A 24,929-nucleotide genomic window follows, 5' to 3' on the forward strand; every position below is an offset into this window, starting at 1 on the left:
TGATTCCAAGTTGTTCTACCTTTGGCAAATTTTCAAGCGATTTCCAAGCTGGGTAAAATGGTTCTCCGTTAAAATTCCTTACCGTAATTCTTAATTCGATTTTCCAGTCAAATCATACATTGATTTTTTTTTTCATCCGAATGCTGACCAGTGCTTGGTAGCGATCTTACAACATTATGATTTATCTAATTTGAGACCGTGCCATTTGATGGATATTGAGCACAAATGGCTTACGTGTAATTCTGAAGAATGTTTACAAGCAATTACCAAAAGTGACAGGATGTGACATACTTCGAGAAAGGTTTCCTGAAAATTCCTTCTAAATCAATCCGGAAAGTATTTTGCTTTTGAATTAATTTCGAATCCTCCCTGTATTTTGTTAATGCAATACCGTGATCGCGATGAATTGTATTATCTGCGCTGCGAATACTTACGTGAAATGTACCTGCCGCAATATTATTGCTTGTGGAATGTGCCATGGGAATGGGGGGGGGGATGTGGATGTATTGGTTCCATCGAGAGGACGTATCAGCACCTTAGAGTTTACTTAATAAAGTCATGATAACATAATTGTCTTATTAAAACAGCAAGCATGTAGTTTGCTTCGGGAGAGGGAGAGCGGGGAGATAAATGGATCGTGTTAAGTTGCTGCCTCCCCAGTAACAGATTGGAGGGGACCCGGAATTAGCTCCCGTTTTACCTGTGCTTCTGGTCACCACTTGGACAAGTTGCGGTGATTGGTCTGCGAGCACTGAAGAATGGCCGCTCTTGGCAGCGTCCCGCAGCAGGATTTTTCCGAATTCGATGTCTTCAATGGGAACTTTTTAGAAGGCGAGGGGGACACCTTCGTGAACTCCCCTGGAAGTAACTTGGGCGGACCGTCCGGCTTCCAGGGCTGGACGCCGAATGCAGGCACCTCGGCAGCAGTTCGAGGCCCTTTGCATTTAATGGACAGCGAGAACATCCTCCTGCCGTCGGCTTTAGCCTCGGCCCAGCATTGGACGAGGGGGGCGGCCCCCACGGAGAAAACGCTGGGATCTCACACTGATCAAGGAGGCAGGGGCAGCCAATCTGGAATAGCTTGCCGGAGACCATCTTCCATCGTGGACGGTCTGCTGACGGAACTCTATGACAACTACACGTTCGGCGCCAGGAGCTTTGACAGTGTGGATAGTTCAACGGAGGCCTCCAGCTCCGATGCTTTTCTGGGAAGGAGTAATTCTGGATCTGCGTTCCTGCAGGAGTTGCAGGAACAGTACACAACTAAACATCAGATGCAATACTTGGCACAAAAAGGTACGTCCTTACTTTTTTTTTCCTGATATCAGTCGACACTGCCTGTACGATAAAGCTGTGATTATTTTAACGCATCCATTTGAGTTTGGAGCTTATTAATTAGAATCTTGTATTTACGCCCACTTCAAGCTCCTGAGGGGCAATGCGGACAGTACTGTTAATCTAACGACGGTGCCAGTCTATAATATATTGTAATGGAATAAAAAAACAGAAAATGCTGGAAATTCTCAACAAGTGAGATGGCATCTGTGGAAGGAGATTCATAATTGAATATTTACGGCTTTTTTTTTGCTTCGTTGTAACAGGATTTCATAACATAGAAACATAGAAAATCTACAGCACAATACAGGCCCTTCGTCCCACAAAGTTGTGCCGAACATGTCCTTACCTTAGAAATTATTAGGCTTACCCATAGCCCTCTATTTTTCTAAGCTCCATGTACCTATCCAAAAGTCTCTTAAAAGACCCTATCGTTTCCGCCTCCACCACCGTTGCCGCAGCCCATTCCACGCACTTACCACTCTCGGCGTAAAAAATTTACCCCTGACATCTCCTCTGTACCTACTCCCCAGCACCTTAAACCTGTGTCCTCTTGTGGCAACCATTTCAGCCCTGGGAAAAAGCCTCTGACTATCCACACAATCAATGCCTCTCATCATCCTACACACCTCTATCAGGTCACCTCTCATCTTGAAAAAAATCTGAAAAAAAAATCGTGAGAAATTGCAAATGTGTTAGAAAAGTGTAGGGGTCAATTGATGCAAACACAAGGAAATCTGCAGATGCTGGAATTTCAGGCAACACACATAAAAGTTGCTGGTGAACGCAGCAGACCAGGCAGCATCTATAGGAAGAGGTATAGTTGATGTTTCGGGCCGAGACTCTTCGTCAGAACGAACTGAAAGAAGAGCTAGTAAGAGATTTGAAAGTGGGAGGGGGAAGGGGAGATCCAAAGTGATAGGAGAAGACAGGGGGAGGGATGGAGCCAAGAGCTGGACAGTTGATTGGCAAAAGGGATATGGCAGGATCATGGGACGGGAGGCCTCGGGAGAAAGAAAGGGGGAGGGGGAAACCCAGAGGATGGGCAATAACGAGTGGGGTACAAGGGAGAGGTGGGGCATTAATGGAAGTTAGAGAAGTCAATGTTCATATCATCAGGTTCGAGGCTACCCAGACGGAATATAAGGTGTTGTTCCTCTTAATAATTTTTCCTTTGGCTCCTCCCACTTCCTCCAAACTGAAGGTGTAGCTATGGGCACCTGTATGGGTCCCAGCTGTGCCTGCCTTTTTGTTGGCTTTGTGGAACAATCCATGTTCCAAACCTATACAGGTATCTGTCCCCCACTTTTCCTTTGCTACATCGACTACTGCATTGGCGCTGCTTCCTGCACGCATGCTGAGCTCGTTGACTTCATTAACTTTGCCTCCAACTTTCACCCTGCCCTCAGGTTTACCTGGTCCATTTCTCACACCTCCCTCCCCTTTCTAGATCTTTCTGTCTCTATCTTCGGAGACAGCTTATCTACTGATGTCTACTATAAGCCTACGGACTCTCACAGCTACCTGGACTATTTCTCTTCTCACCCTGTCTCTTGCAAAAATGCCATCCCTTTCTTGCAATTCCTCCATCTCCGCTGCATCTGCTCTCAGGATGAGGCTTTTCATTCCAGGACGAAGGAGATGTCCTCCTTTTTTAAAGAAAGGGTCTTCCCTTCCTCCACCATCAACTCTGCTCTCAAATGCATCTCTCCCATTTCATGCACATCTGCTCTCACCCCATCCTCCCATCACCCCACTAGGAATAGGGTTCCCCTTGTCTTCACCTACCACCCCACCAGCCTTCGGGTCCAACATATAATTCTCCGTAACTTCCGCCACCTCCAGCGGGATCCCACCACTAAGCACATCTTCCCCCCCGCTCCCCAGTTTTCTGCAGGGATCGCTCCCTACGCGACTTCCTTGTCCATTCATCTCCCCCCATCCCTTCCCACCAATCTCCCTCCCGGCACTTATCCTTGTAAGCGGAACAAGTGCTACAAATGCCCTTACTCTTCCTCCTTCACTACCATTCAGGGCCCCAGACAGTCACCTGTGAATCGGCTGGGGTGATATACTGCATCCAATGCTCCCGATGTGGCCTTCTATATATTGGCGAGACCCGATGCAGACTGGGAGACTGTTTCGCTGAACACCTACGCTCTGGTCTGCCAGAGAAAGCAGGATCTCCCAGTGGCTACACATTTTAATTCCACATCCCATTCCCATTCTGATATGTCTATCCACGGCCTCCTCTACTGTGAAGATGAAGCCACACTCAGGTTGGAGGAACAACAGCTTATATTCCATCTGGGTAGCCTCCAACCTGATGGCATGAACATTGACTTCTCTAACTTCCGCTAATGCCCCACCTCCCCCTCGTACCCCATCCGTTATTGCCCATCCTCTGGGCTTCCCCCTCCCCCTTTCTTTCTCCCCGGGCCTCCTGGCCCATGATCCTCTCATATCCCTTTTGCCAATCAACTGTCCAGCTCTTGGCTCCATCCCTCCCCCTCCTGTCTTCTCCTGTCATTTTGGATCTCCCCCTCCCCCTCCCACTTTCAAATCTCTTACTAGCTTTTCTTTCAGTTAGTCCTGACGAAGGGTCTCAGCCCGAAACATCGACTGTACCTCTTCCTATAGATGCTGCCTGGCCTGCTGCGTTCACCAGCAACTTTTATGTGTGGGGTCAATTAATGATCTGCTGAGCCTTGCCAACCTGTACCACTTACACAAGGGGAGAGAGGACATCAGTGCCTTGAAGCGTTTGTCTTTATTTCCTGATTAATATGTTAATAATGCACGGCATCCCTGGGGTCACCTAAGCTCATTGTAACCGAAAATACTAAATACAAAGTTTGCATTAATTTTATTTTCATAACAAGTGATGAGACAAAGGCAAACACTGAGGACGCCTTGCCTGTTTTAGCAAGTTCCTCTACGATAGAGTGCACATGCACGACCAATTGAGAATTCCTGTGTCAGGAACTGAACGAAAAGTGATTTTCATATAAAGTAATATTGCGGAGTGACATTGAACTCAATATACAGTGCCTTCAATCTTCGATAAATGACCACAAACTGAGGAGGAAACAGGCGTGAGAAAGTGAGTGGTCTGAGCAGTAATTTGTATTGTATTAAACCTCATTCTGATTCTGAGAGAATGTAGAAACTCCACACAGGCAACATCCGAGGTTAAGATCAAACCTGTAATCACAGAGCTATAAAGCAGCTGTGCTAAACTGGATTTTTAATTTGCTGCATGCTGCTACTTTACAAAATACTGAGCTATTGCATTTCAGACTATTTGGTGCTCTCCCGAGCCCCCAAGAATGTCATGATGTAGGATCCCATTCCAAAATGACAACTGTTCACTCCTCCCCAAAGATGCTGCCTGACATGCTGAGTTTGTCCAGAATTCTGTGTTTATTCCACTTCATTATTCATCAAGACCTGAAAAATGCTTTGGGTCTCCTGAAAGCAATTTGGAAGTTGCTATTTAAATGCAACTGTGCTTCCTTCAACATTCCGTCATGTGGAAGGAGGCTACCACGATGAAGTGAGGGATATTTGATGACTTGAAAGAAGGTTTGCGAAAGATCTATTTATCAGATGTAACAGAAAGTATTGAAATGAAACACTCACAACAACATTAATGGAATCCAAAATTCCAACCGTACATAATTATTTTAAATTAGAATTCTATATTATTTATCATGGTGTCATGCTTAGCAGCACTTAAATTTGCTGTTCCATATTATAATGCCTATTTCTGTTAACAGATTTAGATGAACTGAAACGAATTGTAGAAGAGCTAAAGTACAGAATTGCTGTGCAGTCTGCCAAGCTGGTCCGTCAACTAAGGAGAAAGGACACCCTTTCACATAAACTGCAGAAAAACAGTGATATTGTGACGGCATGTTTGCAAGCAGTTTCACAGAAAAGGCGTAAGTATATTTGAAGTAAGGCTCGTTTTATTGCCTCTTTTTGTATGTTATAATATTTGCATTATAGAGCACCTTATCATCTGTGTTTTAAACTCTGTACATGATACAGTTGTTCTTGGACCGCCGTCATTTGCTAAGAAGGCAAATATATGCTTAGTTTGACATTGGCTTTTCAGTTTACTATTGCACGTAGAGTCAGGATGTTATCTCAACATTATATGCCTTTATATAATCCATCTGCAGACTGGATCCTGGTTGAATAAATTGGTCAAAATTGTTTTTAATGAATGCTTAAATTTAAAAACATAAAGGTCATGTTTGTCTTTTGATAATTTAAAATTCTAGGGATATTTGTGTTGCGTATTTGTTTTAGGTATAACCTTTATTAACTGGACCAGAAAATTAACTGGTAGTGCATTAGTACCAACAATAATATGGTGGGGGTGGGGGAGAATCAAATGATTGATCATGGGCTCCACTCCAACTAGCATTTTCACTGCAGTAAATGGAAGCGTCACAAATGGGAAGAGTGCATGGCAGTTGTGCTTTTCAGCACTAACTTTGAACAATCTTAAGTGCTTGTGCTTTCTGAACTCAATTCACTCGTGCCTTTCAATGTATTACTTTCAAGATGTATTCATTTTGAAGCCTTTCTTACGTTGCTTACATTAACATAAGAATTTTTGAAAGCATTACAATTTGTAGCAACAAATAGGGAACATAAAACTTTACTGTCAAACAAGTGTTAAGAAACCTGATGATCTCCTTCAGCAGCAGAATTGCTAAAAGGATTTAAACCTTCTCCTTTCCCTCTATAGAAATATCCAGGTATAAATTGCTATACCTGGATATTTCTATCGAGGGAAAGGAGAGGGTTAGATTAAATTAGATTAACCCTGTCATTTAATTGTGGTGTTGAGTCATTTCTTCTAGCTGTAGCACTCTATTCCTACTCTGATTGTACTTTGAACTTTAAAACATGAGGCAAGGGATTCGGGGGAAATGGTTAAGTACATCAGAATCTATGAAATATAAGCAGAAGTAGACCATTCAGTTCCAGATTGGACTATTACCTTCTCCAAAGTATATTTGTAATATCTTATTTCCAATACTTTTATAAGCCAGCATTCTATCTTGTTGGGTGGTGAATAATTTGAAAAATTTTAAGTCTCTAGCCTAAACTCCAAGGATTGAAAAACCTTCAAATTGTTATCTGTATCAAATATATAGTAATCAGTCTTCGATTTTCAGCATCCTATCTTGTTGAGCGGTGAATAATTTGAAAAATTTTAGGTCTCTAGCCTAAACTCCGAGGACTGAAAAATCTTCAAATTGTTATCTGTATCAAATATATAGTAATCAGTCTTCGATTTTCTGCAAAGCGCTTCAGTTTCAATATTTTCTGTACTCAGTCACTGTATACTAAGTATACTAAATTCAGTATACTAACACCTGTTGTCCTAACACATTTGACTGTTCATGAACCAAAAGCAGGCTAGTTTTAAGAAACAGGAGCAAGCTGAAATTATACTGAATTACCAATCAGTGATTGAGACTGGAAGATTAAATACTGATAAACCCTTGCTTTTGATAAGGTACTTAAGAATACTTATTTACTTACTGCCCATTATGCCGCTGGCATTTAGGGCAACAATGAAGATCTTCCACATTTGTATAGAATGTTTCTTCATTGCTGTTTCTGTAACAAATTTGTTTTCCTTGTCGGGGTTGTTAGCCTTGAGCTGAACCCCAGAACCTGGAGTTCACTCCAGGTGGAACACTCTTAAACTGGCCTCTACCCTTTGACCTGTTTGGCATGGGTGACCCTCCCAAGAGCCAAAGCACAAGGTCCTGACTCCAGTCAATATAGCTCTCCGGGTCATTGAGGAACGCAAGCCTCCAAACCCTATGACAAGGTTGTGGACTTAAGAATTAATGGTTTAAAATAAATATCAGTTGTATCAAACCAAGTAGACTATTGATGTCTTATATTCATTCATTATAAACAATAAAGCATCAGAAGCTTCACGCTGTTTCAAGATAATACTTGGTAGAAATAGTGATTCAAAATAATGTTAAGTGTACATCTCATGCTTTAGGATGGGAAATACATATAGGAAGTATTTCCTAAGTTAATATTTAATTGTCTGTTTTGTCAACACGCAGCGTGGCTGTGCTCTGTGATAAGGTAAATATAATGGATTTGTATTGCATTCACACTAAAAGCATGCTGGTCTGATTTTCCTTATGGCCAACTGTTAGTTGATTACTTTCGTCTTGGTATTGAATGGCTTTTAGTTTATGTGTATTTATTAATATGCTCGCTTATTAATTTTGCATGCTACCCTGCTGAATATTTACTTAGTGATGCAGCACAGAATAGGCCCTTCCTGCTCAGCAACCCCCTGACAGCCCAATTTAACCCTAACCTAATCACGGGACAGTTTACAATGACCAATTAACCTACCAACCGTACATCTTTGGACTGTGGGAGGAAACCAGAGCATCCGGAGAAAGCCCATGCATTCCATGAGGAGGACGTTCAGAGACTTCTTACAGAAGCCAGTATTGATCTCAGAACTCCAGTCCTCTGAGCTGCAATAGCATTGCGCTACCCACATTGTTACCATGGTGCACCAGTATAGTATTTATTTATTTATTTACTTATTGCGATAGAGTGCAGAATAGGTCTTTCAGGCCATATCACCCAGCAATCCCGCAATCTAATCCTAGCCTAATCACTGGACAATTTACAATGATCAATTAACCTATGCCTTTGGATTGTGGGAGGAAATTGGAGCACCCAGGGGAACACACGCAGTCACGGGGAGAACGTACAAGCTCCTTACAGGCAGTGGTGGGAATTGAACCTGGGTCATCTGTACCGTAAAACGATGTGCTAACCACTACACTACCGTGCGTGTAGAATAATTACTCTCAGATACTTCTGGGTACTTGAGAAACAAATACTTAATAAGGGATTGCTTACACATTTCGGCATGAACAAATATCACCAAACAGCACTTTAAATTAAACCTGCTTCATGCATTTTCCTTAAGTTAGTTCCTTGAATGTTTTACATGTAGACTTGAGACCTTTGATTGCTTTAAACTCTCTTGCTTGTTTCTGGGTCCTATGATGTTCCACAGCCATTCCTTATTATGACACATATTGTATATTGTAAATGGGTCCTCCTGCTCAAAATATGCAAGGCATGTTGCATAGTCATGCTTGGACACGCGAGATCGTTTATTTAATGACTTGTTACATGAGGACAATTGCTTCTATGATATAACATTCGATTAAAAGTGCACTACAATTAGTAATAAAGCATTTTCACAGATTCCAGTGCCTATTTCTTTAAGGGAAAAAATGTTCGGTTATTCATGGTCTTAAAAGCAGAAAGCCAGCTATGTAAGTACTCAAGTATAGTCACCAGACTGGAATAGGTGGAGCCATCCTTATCAGATTTTTTAGTATCACTGTTGGTTCCCAATGAACATAAAGTAAACTTTGTTCCATATTGACAAGGAGGTCATCTGAACTGCATTTTATTTTATAGAATATTTTCTTATAACTGATCGAATACTTTTTTATTCGGTTTGAGTACATTGTACTTGTCTGAATAAACACATACAATTGGTTTGGCAGAGGTTAATTACTTTTACGTCCTGGTGTGAAGAAGGAATATCAAAGTGTAACAAATGTAGTACAAGGAGGACTTAGGAATGAAATTGCTAAAATGTGTTTACCTCAATGAAAACCATTTCGTATCTAATTAATAATGTGCAAGTATTAAGCCAAATTTTTGTATTTTCTATGCATCAAGTTTCAACTTAAACATTTTAAGCGTATGTTTTGATAAAGTATTTAGTATAAATCAGGATATTGCAAATATCTATTGATGTTTAACTTATTATAATCATTGGTTTGAACTAAATGTATTGTTCTGACTGTTTTCACACAGTTACGGGTGCTGTTGAGGGGTAGTATTATAGTTGACTTGATTTGAGCAGATTCTTGATTGAAAAAAAATTCTTAACAGCACATCATGATTTAAAGAAAAGGACTGGAGTTGAGCAGATGATGAGGGGTCTTTGAAAACATAATAACCACAATGAAAATTTATAAAAAATACTGGCCCCATAACTTCGTATTTGCCAAACATCCAGATTTTTAGATGTGAAGAAATAAGAGGGATACAAAGATTTTTCAAATTATTCCGAACCAGATTTGTCAAATTATAGCAAATAATTATGTGATAAATTCTGTTGCTGAAGTAATAAATTATTATTAGGGTTTGTCTAAAAAGTGGCATATGGGTTCTAAGGTGTATTAGAAAACAAAATCCAAATTTGGCTTTATGTCAGAAGGTAGAAGGTACTGGCTGACTTTGTGAAATAGGTGATAACAAAATAAAAGCCCACCTTATATCCATCCAGATTTTTTGTACTGTAAGCAATTGGTCAGCCTGCAATTACACGCAAGGACTTCCTGATTGCAGTGATAAAGTTTTATTCATATTATGAGATCCCTGTAGCAATTTATATACAAATGAGTCTGTTGCTGAATGATTTCATAAAGAAGTTCAAAGTAAATTTATTATCAAAGTACATATATGTCACCATGTACAACCCTGACATTCATTTTCTTGTTGGCAAACACAATAAACCCATAGAACAATAACAACAACAGAATCAATTAAAGACTGCACCACTTGGGTATTCAACCAGTGTGCACAAGACAACAAATTATGCAATATCAAGAGAAAGAAATGATAATAAATAAATAAATAAGCTATAAATATCGAGAACATGAGATAAGGAGTCCTTGAAAGTGAGTCCATAGGATGAGGGAACATTCAATGATGGGGCAAGTGAAATTGAGTGAAGGTATCCCCTTCGGTTCTAGAGCCTGATGTTTGAGGGGTAATAACTGAACCATGAAATCTGCAATCTGCTGAAGACCAGATCAGAGGTATTCAAGCCTGGTCGCCAAGAAAGTCACAGGAGGTCCAGGCACTGATATCCAGAAAGCTATCCCTTCAGTTGTACTGGGGCCTAAAAAAGAACATGGAGACCTGCCTCAAAAATGATTGTCCAGTAGTATTTATATCCACCGTGTTTGGAGAGGTTGATTGTGAAACATATCAATTCCCGCCTGAGATCTGCTCCAATTTGCCTACCAGAGCAATAGGTCCACAGCAGATGCAATTTCTTTAGCTCTTTCCTCAACATCAGAACATCTGGACAGCAAAGATGCTTACATCAGATGCACTGATCTACAGCTCAGCATTCAATACCATCTTCCTCTCAAAATTAATCGATAAGCTCCATGACCTTAGCCTCAAGGCCTCCTTGTGCACGTGGATCCTTGATTTCCTCACTTGCAGACCCCAGTCAGTTCAGTTTGCCAACAACATCTCCTCCGTGATCTCCATCAGCACAGGTGCACCACAAGGCTTTGTGCTTAGATCCCTGCTCTAGTCACTTTACACTTATGACTGTGTGGCTAAGCACAGCTCCAATGGCATATTCAAATTTACTGATAATGCTACTGTCCTTGACCGAATCAAAGGTGGTGATGAATTGGCATATAGGAGGGAGATTGAAAATCTGACTGAGTGGTGTCACAACACCAAGCTCACGCTCAACGTCAGCAAGACCAGAGAGCTGATTATTGACATCAGGAGGAGGAAACCATAGGTCCATGAGCCAGTCCTCATCAGAGGATCAATGGTAGAGAGGGTCAGCAGAATTAAATTCCTCAACGTTATTATTTCAGAGGACTTCTCCTGGGGACAGCACGTAAGTGCAGTTACAAAGAGAGCACGGCGACATCTCTACTTCCTTAGGAATTTGCAGAGATTTGGCTTAACATGTAAAACTTAATAAACCTCGATAGATATGTGGTGGAGAGTATACTGACTGGCTTCACCACAGTCCGGTAAGGAAACATCAATGTCCTTGAATAGAAAATCCTACAAAATGTAATGGATGCATTATAGGTAAAACCCTCTGCTCTATTCAGCACATCTACATGAAACGCTGTCGCAGGAAAGCAGTATCCATCGTCAGGAGATCCTCATCGCCCAGGACGTGCTCTCTTCTCATTGCTGCCTATAGAAAGGAGGTATAGGAGCCTCAGTTGATTGTGTGATTATAGGTGTGAAATCACACAGAGGGCGCAATGGAACACAGACTGCAAAGTGGTGTCCCTCAAGGACATTGGTGAGCTAGATGAGTTTTGCCATCATCTGGTAGTTCTGTGATTAATAGTAATCATGTAAGTTTTGTGAGATTCTGGGTGAAATCAGCAAATGTCTTTAGGTCAGTGAAATGAAATACCTGGGATTACTCTTGGTTTAACCTTCCACATCCTTTCTATCTGCTCCTTCAAGCCCTGGTATTTCTCCAGATTCTCATATTCTTTCTTTCTGATGTTACTGTCATTCGGGATTGCCACATCTATTACTATTGCTTTCTTCTGTTCCTTGTCCGGTATTACTATGTCTGGTTGGTTGGCCAGTAACTGTTTATCAGTCTGTGTTTGGAAGTCCCACAGGATCTTAGCTCTGTCATTCTCCTTTACCTTCTTGGGTGTTTCCCATTTGACCCATCTACAACCACTCTTTGCCTTCTGTGGGCAAGCCATTTCTGGATCCACAAAGCAATGTCCCCTTGGATCCCATGCCTCCTTACTTTCTCAATAAGCCTTGCATGGGTACCTTATCAATTGCCTTGCTGAAATCCATATACACTACATCTACTGCTCTTCCTTCATCAATGTGTTCAGTCACATCCTCAAAAAATTCAATCGGGCTCGTAAGGCATGACCTGCTCTTGACAAAGCCATGCTGACTATTTGTAATCATATTATACTTCTCCAAATGTTCATAAGTCCTGCCTGTCAGGATCTTCTCCATCAACTTACCAACCACTGAAGTAAGACTCACTGGTCTATAATTTCCTGGGCTATCTCTACTCCCTTTCTTGAATAAAGGAACAACATCCGCAACCCTCCAATCCTCCGGGACCTCTCCCGTCCCCATTGATGATGCAAAGATCATCGCCAGAGGCTCAGCAATCTCCTCTCTCGTCTCCCACAGTAGCCTGGGGTACATCTCATCTGGTCCCGGTGACTTATCTAACTTGAAGCTCTCCAAAAGCTCCAGCACATCCTCTTTCTTAATATCTACATGCTCAAGCTTTTCAGTCCACTGCAAGTCTTTAATTACAATCACCAAGATCCTTTTCCATAGTGAATAATGAAGTAAAGTATTCATTAAGTACCTCTGCTATTTCCTCCAGTTCCATACACACTTTCCCACTGTCACACTTGATAGATCCTATTCTTTCATGTCTGATCCTATATTTATAATGACAACAGACAATATCCAGTATGCCAAATGAGAAAAATTATCAATTTACATTAACTGACTTAGAAACAATATTTTCAGACATTTTCATTTCTGTTTTATAATTATAAAACAGAAGTTTCCAACAAAGAACAAATGCTTGATGAAGTTAATACATGCTTTCCAAGAATATGTCAAATGATTTAAGCATTTTATTGCTTTTCATGTCAATAACTGCAAAGTACAATTCACTTTGACATGAAATCTGAACATTTCCATAATTGTTATTAATTTTCTAATGTATTGTAAATGTTCAGTATTTACTGTATTATGAGTTTCATCTGTTTTTGTCATGTGTTTCATTATGAAAAAAAGTCTGTGAAGTTGTAAAATGTTGATCATTTTTAAAGAAGTTAAAGAAGTGGCCAAGTGGTTAAGATGTTCGTCTAGTGATTTGAAGGTCGCTAGTTCGAGCCTTGACTGGGGCAGCGTTTGTGTCCTTGAGCAAGGCACTTAACCACACATTGCTCTGCAACGACACCGGTGCCAAGCCGTATGGGTCCTAATGCCCTTCCCTTGGACAACATCGGTGGTGTGGAGAGGGGAGACTTGCAGCACGGGCAACTACTGGTCTTCCATACACCCTTGCCCAGGCCTGCGCCCTGGAAACCTTCCAAGGTGCAAATCCATGGTCTCAAGAGACTAACGGATGCTTATAATTTTATTAGAATATTGGTTCACAAGTTTCAAAATATGACTTGTTGTATGCATTTTTAAATAGAGTACTCATAAAGAGAACGCCATATCAGTTTTGAAAACCAACACAGGAACAAGGTCTTAAGAGGGTTTATGCGTTTATAGTAAAATAAGAGGTTAGTCTGTTTACAGAATTGGGATTGGCCATTTCATTTTGATCATTAATATATATTGGACCGTAGCTGTTTTCAATATGTATTAATGATTTAGATGAGGGAATTAAAAGTAACATTAGCAAATTTGCCGATGACACAAAGCTGGGGGGCAGTGTGAAATATGAGGAGGATGTTATGAGAATGCAGGGTGACTTGGACAGGCTGGGTGAGTGGGCAGATGCATGGCAGATGCAGTTTAATGTGGATAAATGTGAGGTTATCCACTTTGATGGTAAGAATGGGAAGGCAGATTATTATCTAAATAGAGTCAACTTAGGAAAAGGGGAAGCACAATGAGTTCGAGGTGTTCTTGTACATCAGTCACTGAAAGCAAGCATGCAAGTACAGCAGGCAGTGAAGAAAGCTAATGGCATGCTGGCCTTCATAACAAGGAGAATTGAGTATAAGAGCAAAGAGGTCCTTCTACAGCTGTACAGGGCCCTGGTGAGACCACACCTGGAGTACTGTGTGCAGTTTTGGTCTCCAAGTTTGAGGAAAGACATTCTTGCTATTGAGGGAGTGCAGTGTAGGTTCACAAGGTTAATTCCCGGGATGGCGGGACTGTCATATGCCAAAAGATTAGAGCGACTGGGCTTGTATACTCTGGAATTTAGAAGGCTGAGAGGGGATCTTATTGAAACATATAAGATTATTAAGGGATTGGACACGCTGGAGGCAGGAAGCATGTTCCCGCTGATGGGTGAGTCCAGAACCAGAGTCCACAGTTTCAGAATTAGGGGTAGGCCATTTAGAACGGAGTTGAGGAAAAACTTTTTCACCCAGAGAGTGGTGGATATATGGAATGCTCTGCCTCAGAGGCTGTGGAGGCCAAGTCTCTGGATGCTTTCAAAAAAGAGATGGATAGAGCTCTTAAAGATAGTGGAATCAAAGGTTATGGGGATAAGGCAGGAACTGGATACTGATTGTGGATGATCACCCATGAACACAGTGAATGGCAGTGCTGGCTCGTAGGACCGAATGGCCTACTCTTGCACCTATTGTCTATTGTCTATTGAAGGTGTGGAAATAGGGTCGAACAGATGCCAGCCTACAAATTGTCGAGCAGGTTAATGTTTACATGCACAATGCAGTAAAATTAGAAAACCACTTACTGAATGTGATTGTCTACCGTAACTTCTCCGTAACTTCCGCCACCTCCAACGGGATCCCACCACTAAGCACATCTTTCCCTCCCCCCCTCTCTCTGCATTCCGCAGGGATCGCTCCCTACACAACTCCCTTGTCCATTCGTCCCCCCCATCCCTCCCCACTGATCTCCCTCCTGGCACTTATCCATGTAAGCGGAACAAGTGCTACACATGCCCTTACACTTCCTCCCTTACCACCATTCAGGGCCCCAAACAGTCCTTCCAGGTGAGGCATCACTTCACCTGTGAGTCGACTGGGGTGATATACTGCGTCCGGTGCTCCCGATGTGGCCTTTTATATATTGGTGAGACCCGACGCAGACTGGGAGACCGCTTTGCTGAACATCTACGCTCTGTCCGCCAGAGAAAGCAGGATCTCCCAGTGGCCACACATTTTAATTCCACATCCCATTCCCATTCTGACATGTCTAGCCACGGCCTCCTCTACTGTAAAGATGAAGCCACACTCAGGTTGGAGGAACAACACCTTATATTCCGTCTGGGTAGCCTCCAACCTGATGGCATGAACATCGACTTCTCTAACTTCTGCTAGGCCCCACCTCCCCCTCGTATCCCATCTGTTACTCATTTTTATGCACACATTCTTTCTCTCACTCTCCTTTTTCTCCCTCTGTCCCTCTGAATATACCTCTTGCCCATCCTCTGGGTCACCCCCCCCCCCCGTCTTTCTTCCCGGACCTCCTGTCCCATGATCCTCTCGTATCCCCTTTTGCCTATCACCTGTCCAGCTCTTGGCTCCATCCCTCCCCCTCCTGTCTTCTCCTATCATTTTGGATCTCCCCCGCCCCCTCCAACTTTCAAATCCCTTACTCACTCTTCCTTCAGTTAGTCCTGACGAAGGGTCTCGGCCTGAAACGTCGACTGCACCTCTTCCTACAGATGCTGCTTGGCCTGCTGCGTTCACCAGCAACTTTGATGTATGTTGCTTGAATTTCCAGCATCTGCAGAATTCCTGTTGTTTGTGATTGTCTACCTATTGCTTTGTTCATAGCATTGCTTCTGGACTCTCTGTGTATGAGACATTCAAGCACTGAGGTGACCTGACTTGTACATTGATATCCAACGTAGGCAGCAACTCATGCAGAAGCAGGTCTTCACAATGAATGTGAGACCTCCTTCAGTGATACTAGGAGAACTTACCTGAGCAGACCAAAATGTCTATAGTAAGAAAGTTACTAGAGGAGATACTGAAAGTGGGGATCTATCAGCACGATTAGCAGGTTTGCAGGAGTGACACCAACATTGGTGATGTGATGGACAGTGTCTAGGGTTGCAACAGAATCTAGATCAACTGGGAAAGAGGGCAAAGAAATAGCAAATGGAATTTAATTCAGATTTGAGTGGTTTGGGAAGATAAACAAGCATAGGCGATACACAGTAAATAGCGGATTCCTGTGAAGGTTGTGAAATAGAGCACCAGGGGTACAATTACGTACTGTAGTTCCATAAAAGTTTTCACACAGTTATGTAGGGTGGTCAGAGCACTAAGTACAAGAGATAGGATGTTATGATGCCATTGTGCAAGACTGTGGTGAAATTGCATTTGGAATATTGTGTGCAGTTCTGGTCGCTATGCTATAGATCAGGGGTTCCCAACCGTTAACCGAGGGGTCTGGGGACCCCAGGCTGGGAGCCCCTGCTGTAGAGGAATGTGATTAGGTGAACGAAAATGCAGGAAAGATTCTCATGAATTATGCCAAGACTGGACGGGGTTTATTTATAAGGATGGAGTGTTTAGGCTGAAACTCTTTGCCCTGGAGTCAAGAAGACCAAGGAGTGGCCTTATAGAGAATTATAAAATCGTGATGGGTGTTGGTAAGGTGAATGGTCACAGTCTCTTTTTTCTTGACGAAAACTAAAGAGAATGGGTATAAAGTGAGAGGGTAAGATTTAAAAGGAGACCTGAGGGGCATGTTTATCAACGGAGGATCAATGTATGGAATAAACTGCCAAAGGAAGTGGCTGAGGCAGGAACGTTTACAACATTCACAATGTGGGCAGGTAAATGGATCATCATCATCATGTGCCATATCATATTACGTAGGCAAAATAGTTCTTGGCAGATTTTTCTACAGAAATGTTTTGCCATTGTCTCCTTCAGGGCAGTGTCTTTACAGGACAGGTGACCCCAGCCATTATCAATACTCTTCAGAGAGTGTCTGCCTGGCGGGTGAGGTTGCATAACCAGGACTTGTGGTATGCATCAGCTGCTCATACAACCATCCATCTGCTGCTCCATGGCTTCACATGACCCTGATCCGGGAGTGGGGCGAGGGGACTAAGCAGGTGCTACACCTTGCCCAAGGGTGACCTGAAGGCTAGTGGAGGAAAGGAGCACCTTATACCTCCTTTGGTGGCTACGTATCTTCACCCTGTCGTCCAAAGATAAATTGATAGGAAAGGTTTGGAAGGGAATGTGCCAAGGAAAAACACACTAAATGCTGGAGGAACACAGCAGGTCAGGCGGCATCTATGGAAATGTATGAACAGTTGACGTTTTAGGCTGAGACCCTTCATCAGTTTGGGATTTCAAATCAGACAAGCTTGTTCAGCAGGGAAGAGTTGGGTTGAAGAACCTTTTTCAAGGCTGCATAATTCTGTGACTGTGTATCTGTTGTATCTTGGTGGAAGTAGGTTAAGAATGGGGGGAACAATCCCCTACCCTGCTGTTGTAAGGCTATTGAACAGTCCCCTTGAAAAATAAGATGGGCTTTTAACCTCACAGTCTATATGGCTGCAGACTTGCATCTGATCATCTACCTCTGTAAATGCAATACTTTATTCTGCATTCTGATACTGCTCTTCTGACTCAATCTACTGTGAAGATGAAATGATCTGGCAAGTTTCTTGTTGCACCTTGGTCCATGTGACAATGATAAACCAATTTACACCTTGGCGCACATTTGATATTCAAGGCCTGTGCTATTACATACAATCCCTTACTTCTCAGGCTACGTCCACACTACGCCGGATAATTTTGAAAACAAAACTTTTTTTCTTCGTTTTGACCCTCCGTCCACATTGAAACGACGTTTTCATCCCCGGAAAATGGAGCTTTTCTGAAACACTCTCCAGAGTGTGTAAATTTGAAAACGATTGTTGTGCGTTGTAGTGTGGACGGGGTAAACGGAGATATGTAAAAATGCTGTCTTGACAACACCAGAACAACAATGCTTTTTCTGCTTCTGCTTGGCACTGCGCAAGCATTGCCGGACGGCTGTTATAACGCGCAGTCGGTGTAAACGGCGTGAGAGTTAAATTGTAAAGTGAGCTTTTTTGACTAGATCCTCTAAGTTGATTTGATTGAGTCTATCTTTAAAAATATTAATGTCAGAAATACTGCGCAGGTCTGGCAGCAGAAGATTCCACTCTCTTGTTGATCTTGGGTAGAGGACGGCTTCATGCGTGTGTTGTTTACTTTATTGTCTATGTTAATAGCTTGTTTGGAGTTAAACATCTCCACGTTCTCCACTGCTTTGCTGACTTTGTAGTCGTTTGTAACTCGCAGAAACAGCTCGACTTCATTGTCTGTCTAAACGAAGAAGTCCGGTCTGCTATTTCCAGCGGAGGTTTTCTTTGTATTCCTCGAAGACATTGTTGAAAACTTTCTTTCGCTGTTGTTGTTGGTACTCCAGTTTTTGACCAATGGAAATAGCACAACACCGCCACGGAACCGTAAATATTATACCGTTTCCTCTTCGCTTGTTTTCTGTAGATGTGTCTGCACATGCCCAGTAGGAGTGGATTTGCCCAAATATCCGTTTTAATGTGGACAGAAATATTTTGAAAACGCCTAGTGTGGACGCCTGTCGTTTTTACTTGAAACCGACGTTTTCAAAATTATCCGGTCCGGTGTGGACATAACCTCAGGCAGTAGGATTCTGCAGCACCCAGTCATCACATTGTCAACTTAACACATCTCTGTGCAGATGATTTTCCAGGTTGCTGTGTGTCTTTTTCACGAGAAGGAAGGAAAATCCCTGAATATTTTGAAAGAGCCATTGAAGCTCTAGAAGAAGCCAATGCTTTTTGAACCGGGGTACGATGATTCCATTGGGCTTAGATGTCCCCCACCCCCCGCAAAATAGATTTTCTACCTTTTTGGTTGAAGAGAATCTAGGTTCAAATCTGTTTATATCTTGGTGAAGCATTCAGCAATAGGGTTACAACAGAATCTAGATCAACTGGGAAAGAGGGCAAAAGAATAGCAAACCGCATTTAATTCAGGCTCAAGTGATTTTGGGAATTCAGCAATATTGTCATCAGGGAAGTCCTGGATTTGCTTGGATTGATAAGTAGAATGTGCCACCAGATGAGGAAACCACCCAGAAAAAGGAGTTAATTACTTTTCATTCCTAAATAAAGTAGTTAATTAATGATCTAAATTTGAAACATATCATTTTGGTCTTTAAGGAAAATTCACGGATAATACCCATGCAGCATTACTTTCTCAATCATGATATGCTACCACCGATGATCAAATTGGATTATAATTCAGAATCTAATATTTTTGAATCTACAGTACAGGTAGCAGTTTGATAGTTCAAATTCACTTGTGCTACCAGTAGATTAAGTTTAAACCAAATTTAACAGGAAGGATTAATAAAGGGTGTCACTATGGGAACAGGAGGAAAGAAGTGTTCTGAAATAATCAGAGAACCTTAAAAGCTCGCTAATCTATTAGGCATTTTAAACAGTGCTGAAAGGGCAAAGTTTGAAAACACATAAGGCTCAGATAAGACCTTAAGATACAAGAGTAGAAATAGGCCATTCAGCCCATCTAGACTATTATGCGATTTCATCATGGCTGATTGATGATCCCTCTCAACTCCATTCTCCTGCCTTCCTTCTATGACCTTTGGCATCCCAACTAATCAAGAAACTATCAACCTCTACTTTAAATATTCATGCAACACACATCAAAGTTGCTGGTGAACGCAGCAGGCCAGGCAGCATCTCTAGGAGGAGGTACAGTCGACGTTTCAGGCCTATTCACAACGACTTTGCCTTCATAGCAGTCTGTGGCAAAGAATTCCACAGACTCACCACCCTTCGTCGAAAGAAATTCTTCCTCATCTCTTTTCTAAAGGGATACCCTTGCATTCTGAGGCTGTGCCCTCTGTTTCTAGACTCCCCCGATGTAGGAAAACCCCTCTCTGTGTCCATTCTACCTAGGCTTTTCAGTATTTAAAATTTAGGTGTGGGGCAAAGAGACGTGAATGCTGAACCAGTGACCAAGTGATAGAACATTGCAGCATTGTTCCCCACTTGGCAGCAGAAGTTAATTCTTTAAGTAGGAAGGCTGCAATCAGCCTTTGCACTGCACCGCCCTGTAATTCAGCACTTCAATACCTCTGCCAGTACATGATGTCCAATCTCGGTTCACAGTAACTATTATTGTACCTGTGCATGGACCAACCCTGTACTGCTTTACACCTGGATCACCTTAGCATCAGAAATACCCTCCTATGTTGAGGGAGCACTCAGAGCTGAAGCCCAGCAGACCGTATTCTCACCTTTCACTCAGAAACCCTTGGGTTCACGTTCCACTCCACAGGCTCTCTGAGGCTCTTTTACTTTCCATGTCTCTCAACATCCAATTCACGCCAACCTCCTTGAATAAACTTTTAAGGCTTGTGCCATCACTTTCTGTGGCCTTTATTCCTCAGTAGACATATTCCTATATTAAAGACCCCATTGAAATGCTAATTGATTTTCTTGTTCATCTAACTGCATTATCTGTATCATTATCCCATATGTACAAAATTAATAACATGTTTGTAATTGGAAAATCACCAGTAGTATGATTTATAATACAATCACAACTCTGAATCTCTGTACAAAGAATTTGATTTAAAGTTGTTGGAGAATGTGATTTATTAACAAAAATCCTTGGCACTTTGGTGCAATTGTGACCCTTTTTCAAGTTTCTTATACTATACATCATAGAAACATAGAAACATAGAAAATAGGTGCAGGAGTAGGCCATTCGGCCCTTCGAGCCTGCACCGCCATTTATTATGATCATGGCTGATCATCCAACTCAGAACCCCGCCCCAGCCTTCCCTCCATACCCCCTGACCCCTGTAGCCACAAGGACCATAGCTAACTCCCTCTTAAACATAGCCAATGAACTGGCCTCAACAGTTTGCTGTGGCAGAGAATTCCACAGATTCACCACTCTCTGTGTGAAGAAGTTTTTCCTAATCTCGGTCCTAAAAGGCTTCCCCTCTATCCTCAAACTGTGACCCCTCGTTCTGGACTTCCCCAACATCGGGAACAATCTTCCTGCATCTAGCCTGTCCAATCCCTTTAGGACCTTATACGTTTCAATCAGATCCCCCCTCAATCTTCTAAATTCCAACGAGTACAAGCCCAGTTCATCCAGTCTTTCTTCATATGAAAGTCCTGCCATCCCAGGAATCAATCTGTTGAACCTTCTTTGTACTCCCTCTATGGCAAAGATGTCTTTCCTCAGATTAGGGGACCAAAACTGCACACAATACTCCAGGTGTGGTCTCACCAAGGCCTTGTACAACTGCAGTAGTACCTCCCTGCTCCTGTACTCGAATCCTCTCGCTATAAATGCCAGCATACCATTCGCCTTCTTCACCGCCTGCTGTACCTGCATGCCCACTTTCAATGACTGGTGTATAATGACACCCAGGTCTCGCTGCACCTCCCCTTTTCCTAATCGGTCACCATTCAGATAATAATCTGTTTTCCTGTTCTTGCCACCAAAGTGGATAACCTCACATTTATCCACATTAAATTGCATCTGCCATGAGTTTGCCCACTCACCCAACCTATCCAAGTCACCCTGCATCCTCTTAGCATCCTCCTCACTGCTAACACTGCCACCCAGCTTCGTGTCATCCGCAAACTTGGAGATGCTGCATTTAATTCCCTCATCCAAGTCATTAATATATATTGTAAATAACTGGGGTCCCAGCACTGAGCCTTGCGGTACCCCACTAGTCACCGCCTGCCATTCTGAAAAGGTCCTGTTTATTCCCACTCTTTGCTTCCTGTCTGCTAACCAATTCTCCACCCACACCAATACCTTACCCCCAATACCGTGTGCTTTAAATTTGCACACTAATCTCCTGTGTGGGACCTTGTCAAAAGCCTTTTGAAAATCCAAATATACCACATCCACTGGTTCTCCCCTATCCACTCTACTAGTTACATCCTCAAAAAATTCTATGAGATTCGTCAGACATGATTTTCCTTTCACAAATCCATGCTGACTTTGTCCGATCATTTCACCGCTTTCATATATAATTATTGTATTGCATATAATGTATAGCATAAATACATTAAATATATAATAGTATACATGCATTTATTGTACAAAGTCTTAAGCACATGTATACAGCTAGGGTACTGTAGTTGTCAATGTGGAGTGGAGACTGAGTTTGTAAATCTGGCGTGAGCAAAGACTGTTGGGGATGGTGAGGGTGGAGTGCCATGGGAGGGGTGTGGGGCAGGTGGCAGAGAAGGACTGTGGGGGAGGGGATGGTGCGGGTGCAGGCACACCCAGCATGAGACACCAAACAAGGTCATTTGATTCCAAACAGTTGGTTTATTCATCATTACAGAATGTCTCTCTGGTGCTTCCTGTTTTTCCTTCTCCTTTTCCCAAACATGATTCCCCTCTCTCTGCCCCCCTTCCCACTCTCAGCCCACAACAGAGACCCATATCATCGCTCACATATGTCATGATTTTTTTTGTGGTAGCAGTACAGTGCAATACATAAAATTGTTACAGTACTGTGCAAAAGTCTTTAGGCACTCTAGCTATATATGGTATATGTGCCTAAGACTTGCATGTATGTATATTCTGGATCATTGGGATCTCCTCTGTGGAAGGTGTGACCGGTACTAAAGGAGAGTTACATCTGAACCCAAGGAGGATCAATATCTTGGTGGGTAGGTTTGCTAGAACTGTGAGGGAGGGTTTCAGCTAATTGGCAGGGGGATCGGAACAACCAGATGCAGTGTGTAGTGAGATTTTGAGGAAGGACAGGCAGATTATAGGGCAAAATTGCAGTCTGTGGGATGAGTTAAAGTGTAATAGGGAGCCAAAATCAAAAAGACGAATACAGGACCGACAGTATTACATTTGAATGCACACAGTACATGGAATAAGGTAGATAGAAACATAGAAAATAGGTGCAGGAGCAGGCCATTTGGCCCTTCGAGCCTGCACCGCCATTCAGTACGATCATGGCTGATCATCCAACTCAGAACCCTGTACCTGCCTTCTCTCCATACCCTCTGATCCTTTTAGCCATAAGAGCCTTATCTAACTCCCTCTTAAATATAGCCAGTGAACTGGCCTCAAAAGTTTCCTGTGGCAGAGAATTCCACAGATTCACCACTCTCTGTGTGAAGAAGTTTTTCCTAATCTCGGTCCTAAAAGGCTTCCCCTTTATCCTCAAACTGTGACCCCTCGTTCTGGACTTCCCCAACATCGGGAACAATCTTCCTGCATCTAGCCTGTCCAATCCCTTTAGAATTTTATACGTTTCAATAAGATCCCCCCTCAATCTTCTAAATTCCAGGGAGTATAAGCCTAGCCGATCCAGTCTTTCATCATATGAAAGTCCTGCCATCCCAGGAATCAATCTGGTGAACCTTCTTTGTACTCCCTCTATGGCAAGAATGTCTTTCCTCAGATTAGGGGACCAAAACTGCATACAATGCTCTAGGTGTGGTCTCACCAAGGCCTTGTACAACTGCAGTAGTACCTCCCTGCTCCTGTATTTGAATCCTCTTGCTATGAATGCCAGCATACCATTCGCCTTTTTCACCGCCTGCTGTACCTGCATGCCCACTTTCAATGACTGGTGTATAATGACACCCAGGTCTCGTTGCACCTCCCCTTTTCCTAATCGGCCACCATTCAGATAATAATCTGTTTTCCTGTTCTTGCCACCAAAGTGGATAACCTCACATTTATCCACATTAAATTGCATCTGCCATGAAGTTGCCCACTCACCTAACCTATCCAAGTTACCCTGCATCCTCTTAGCATCCTCCTCACAGCTAACACTGCCGTCCAGCTTCGTGTCATCTGCAAACCTGAAGATGCTGCATTTAATTCCCTTGTCTAAGTCATTAATATATATTGTAAACAACTGGGGTCCCAGCACTGAGCCTTGCGGTACCCCACTCATCACTGCCTGCCATTCTGAAAAGGTCCTGTTTATTCCCACTCTTTGTTTCCTGTCTGCCAACCAATTCTCTATCCACATCAATACCTTACCCCCAATACCGTGATGATCTACTAGCACAGTTAGGGAATGGCAGGTATGATGTTGTGGCTGAAAGAAGATCCTAGTTGGAAGCTTAACATCTGAGGGTACCAAAAGGACAGGCAAGTAGGCAGAGGGGGTGGGGTGGCTCTGTTGGTAAAAATAAAACAAAATCCTTAGAAAGAGGTGACATAAAATCGGAAGGTGTTGAATCCTTATAGGCAGAGTTAAGAAACTACAAGAATAAAAAGACCCTGATGGGAGTTATATACAGGCCTCCAAACAGTAACCAGAATGTGGACTACAAATTGTAACAGGAGATAGAAAAGACATATAAAAAGGGCATGGTATGAAAATGATAGGAGATTTCAGGTAAGTTGGAAAAATAGAGAGGGAATTATGTTAGGCTTGTTAGAGCAGCTTGTGATTGAGCCCACTAGGGGAAGGGCAGTTCTGGATTGGGTGGCTTGTAATAGAACATAGAAATCTACAGCACATTACAGGTCCTTTGGCCCACAATGTTGTGCGAACCATGCAACCTACTCAAGAAGCTGCCTAGAATTTCTCTATCACGTAGCCCTCTATTTTCTAAGCTCCACGTACCTATCTAAGAGTCTCTTAAAGGACCCTATTGTATCCACCTCTACCACTGTCGCCGGCAGTGCATTCCATGCACCTACCACTTTCTGTGTGGAAAAACTTACCCCTGACATCCCCTCTGTACCTATTTCCAAACATCTTAAAACTATGCCCCCTTGTGTTAGCCATTTCAGACCTGGGAAAAAGCTTCTGGCTATCCACATGATCAATGCCTCTCGTCATTTTGTACACCTCTATCAGGTCACCTCTCATCCTCCGTTGCTCCAAGGAAAAAAGACCAAGTTCACTCAACCTATTCTCATAAGGCACGCTCTCCAATCCAGGCAACATCCTTGTAAATCTCCTCTGCACTC

At 42.6% G+C, this 24,929-nt stretch overlaps 1 protein-coding gene across 2 annotated transcripts in view; it reads left to right on the plus strand.

The window, feature by feature from the left end:
• The first annotated feature begins 653 nt into the window (after positions 1-653).
• tbc1d30 (TBC1 domain family, member 30) overlaps positions 654-24,929 on the plus strand; it is an 83,492-nt gene continuing 59,216 nt past the window's right edge. Inside the window, exons 1-2 of one of the 2 annotated variants that reach the window (XM_063057768.1) lie at positions 654-1,296; positions 5,115-5,279. In XM_063057768.1, coding sequence (XP_062913838.1) covers positions 759-1,296; positions 5,115-5,279 — 703 coding nt within the window. In that variant the 5' untranslated portion in view covers positions 654-758. The remainder of the gene's footprint in view (positions 1,297-5,114; positions 5,280-24,929) is intronic. The other variant, XM_063057769.1, reaches the window with a different exon arrangement.

This window comes from Mobula hypostoma, chromosome 9, assembly GCF_963921235.1.
Source record: "Mobula hypostoma chromosome 9, sMobHyp1.1, whole genome shotgun sequence".
Classification (NCBI taxonomy): domain Eukaryota; kingdom Metazoa; phylum Chordata; class Chondrichthyes; order Myliobatiformes; family Myliobatidae; genus Mobula; species Mobula hypostoma.